Raw genomic sequence first — 2,021 nt, 5'->3', positions numbered from 1 at the left:
TGATTTTTGACAGCCTCTTTCTGCCATGTCTCCCATTATTAAGACTAGGCAGTCTAAATACCAAAATTTACCCAGAGGGCAAAAGTCAATTTGGCGGCGCTCATAAATTGAGAAACTGTTTACGGTCCAAAAACTTGTAACGAACCTGCAACAATTGTATATTTATGCACATGAAATTTGAAATGCTAGTGTGTGTGTATTTTGTTGTTGTGTTTTGTACATTGATAAAAGCAAGTACAGGTTTATGAACAGCTAATGGTAAAAGTCAGGTCTGGAAAATGACCAGGAAAAATAATGGTAAGGTACCAACTACACAAATTTTGAGATGTGAGCATTAGGATGTTATAAAGATTTAAAACAATCATATTTAGAATTCAACATTGTATTTTGAAGAGTATATATGTACAAAAGCTCAGTCAAATCTATGGCAGTGTATTTTTGCGTTAAAATATCTTTGTGAGTATCATGCACGGGGCAAGAAAGGTGAACACCTGAAGGCCGTCTTATAGTCAGTATTTTATTGGCACCGTGATGATAAAACTACAAATAGATTCAGGAACATCCGTAAATAGTTTCGCCGGGTTGGTAAGTCACTGAATAACAACACTCTTTGTTTACAAATAAGTGTTTTATTCAACCTACGTTTGGGTGACCGTCTGTCACCTTTCTCAGGGCAATTCTGACTGGTCCACATTGCATCATAGGTGTCGATAGTTATAGAATCGTTCCCAAGTGTAAAGGTTTTTCATATATAGAAAGCTACCTGTCCACCTATTATGTAAATATTGCCCAATGAATGCAGTGGAAAATGAAACGCACTTCATTAGTCAGTGCCCTCACTACGAGGCCGAAAGAAACAGATTATATCAAAATGTTGCCTCAAATTCTCCAAGCCTTAACCATTTGAGAGATCAGCATAAGACTACATTTTTACTCAAATCACCAAACCCACTTATTTTGCAGAAAGTGGGATAATTCATTAACCACTGCCTTCAAAGAAGAAATGAAACCCTACAATAGTAAACTTAGCACCTTATAGTAGATTAGATAGATAGATAGACTAATCTTACTTTGAGACTGTACGTGCAATAAGCCTTCGGGCATGATTTTGCAAAATAAACTCTCTGTATACATAGACTCAGTAACTTACCAGTGAAGAAAAGGTTACCACCTTCTAATATGGCTTCATCATCGTCAATCTTGTGTACCTCCAAGCCAAGGTCAACCAAGACCTTCTCCACGGCATCGGCCTTTAAATGGGAAAAAGAAGAAAAAAATACCAATACGGACAACGTCAACTTTAATGACGCATATCACCCAAACGGTTTTCGCTACCGTCAACTTCATTCTCTAACAATCTGGCGTCTTTATTGATACTAGGGTTCCACGAACACATTCCTTCGCCAAATAATCATGCCTTTATTCAAGACTTTAAGGTCTTGTTCATGTATTACTAAAGAGTACCTACCCCAATAGCAAACGACTGCATGAACATGTGTTCCCCACAAACCCACAAACGCTACCAAAAACATGCACTTCTTTTTCTCAGTTACATAAGTTTGAAAGTCCTATCATGGAATGCAGTGGATTTGTAAACTTTCCTCATTAATCATGTAAATTTGCTGTTAATTTACTTACTAGTAATAAGCATCCCACTATATGTAAGTCTTCACTTAGGCTATCTACATACCAAAAATCATGATGATCCGTCAACATGTTCATGTTTTCTCATTAATTATGTAAATGAGGTCATCATTTGCATAATTAATATGTATTGGACTTTCTCTTTCTCAGCTACATATGTGACAAGTTTGAAAGTCCTATCATGGAATTCAGTGGATTTACGAACTTTCCTCATTACGTTTGCAAATTAGCTGTTGATTTGCATAATTAGTACTACATTGTAGTTAATCAGTTAGGCTATCTACCACTCAAAAGTCACAGCCACAGCATGTTCAGAACACAAGATGTCAAAAATTGAAGTTTTGCTGCAGTACCTTAGGAAGCCGCTAGGTAGGTAG

The 2,021-nt window shown here is 36.7% G+C and overlaps 1 protein-coding gene across 1 annotated transcript in view; it reads right to left on the bottom strand.

Annotated features, from left to right (window-relative positions):
• LOC118411076 (N(G),N(G)-dimethylarginine dimethylaminohydrolase 1-like) overlaps positions 1-2,021 on the bottom strand; it is a 30,769-nt gene that overhangs the window by 26,178 nt on the left and 2,570 nt on the right. The window contains exon 2 of the mRNA XM_035813085.1: positions 1,151-1,250. Within this exon, the coding sequence (XP_035668978.1) occupies positions 1,151-1,250 (100 nt within the window). The remainder of the gene's footprint in view (positions 1-1,150; positions 1,251-2,021) is intronic.

Source organism: Branchiostoma floridae, chromosome 3, assembly GCF_000003815.2.
Source record: "Branchiostoma floridae strain S238N-H82 chromosome 3, Bfl_VNyyK, whole genome shotgun sequence".
In the NCBI taxonomy this organism is placed as follows: domain Eukaryota; kingdom Metazoa; phylum Chordata; class Leptocardii; order Amphioxiformes; family Branchiostomatidae; genus Branchiostoma; species Branchiostoma floridae.
Note: the sequence above shows the minus strand (reverse complement) of the source record. Positions and strands in the feature narration are given on the sequence as shown.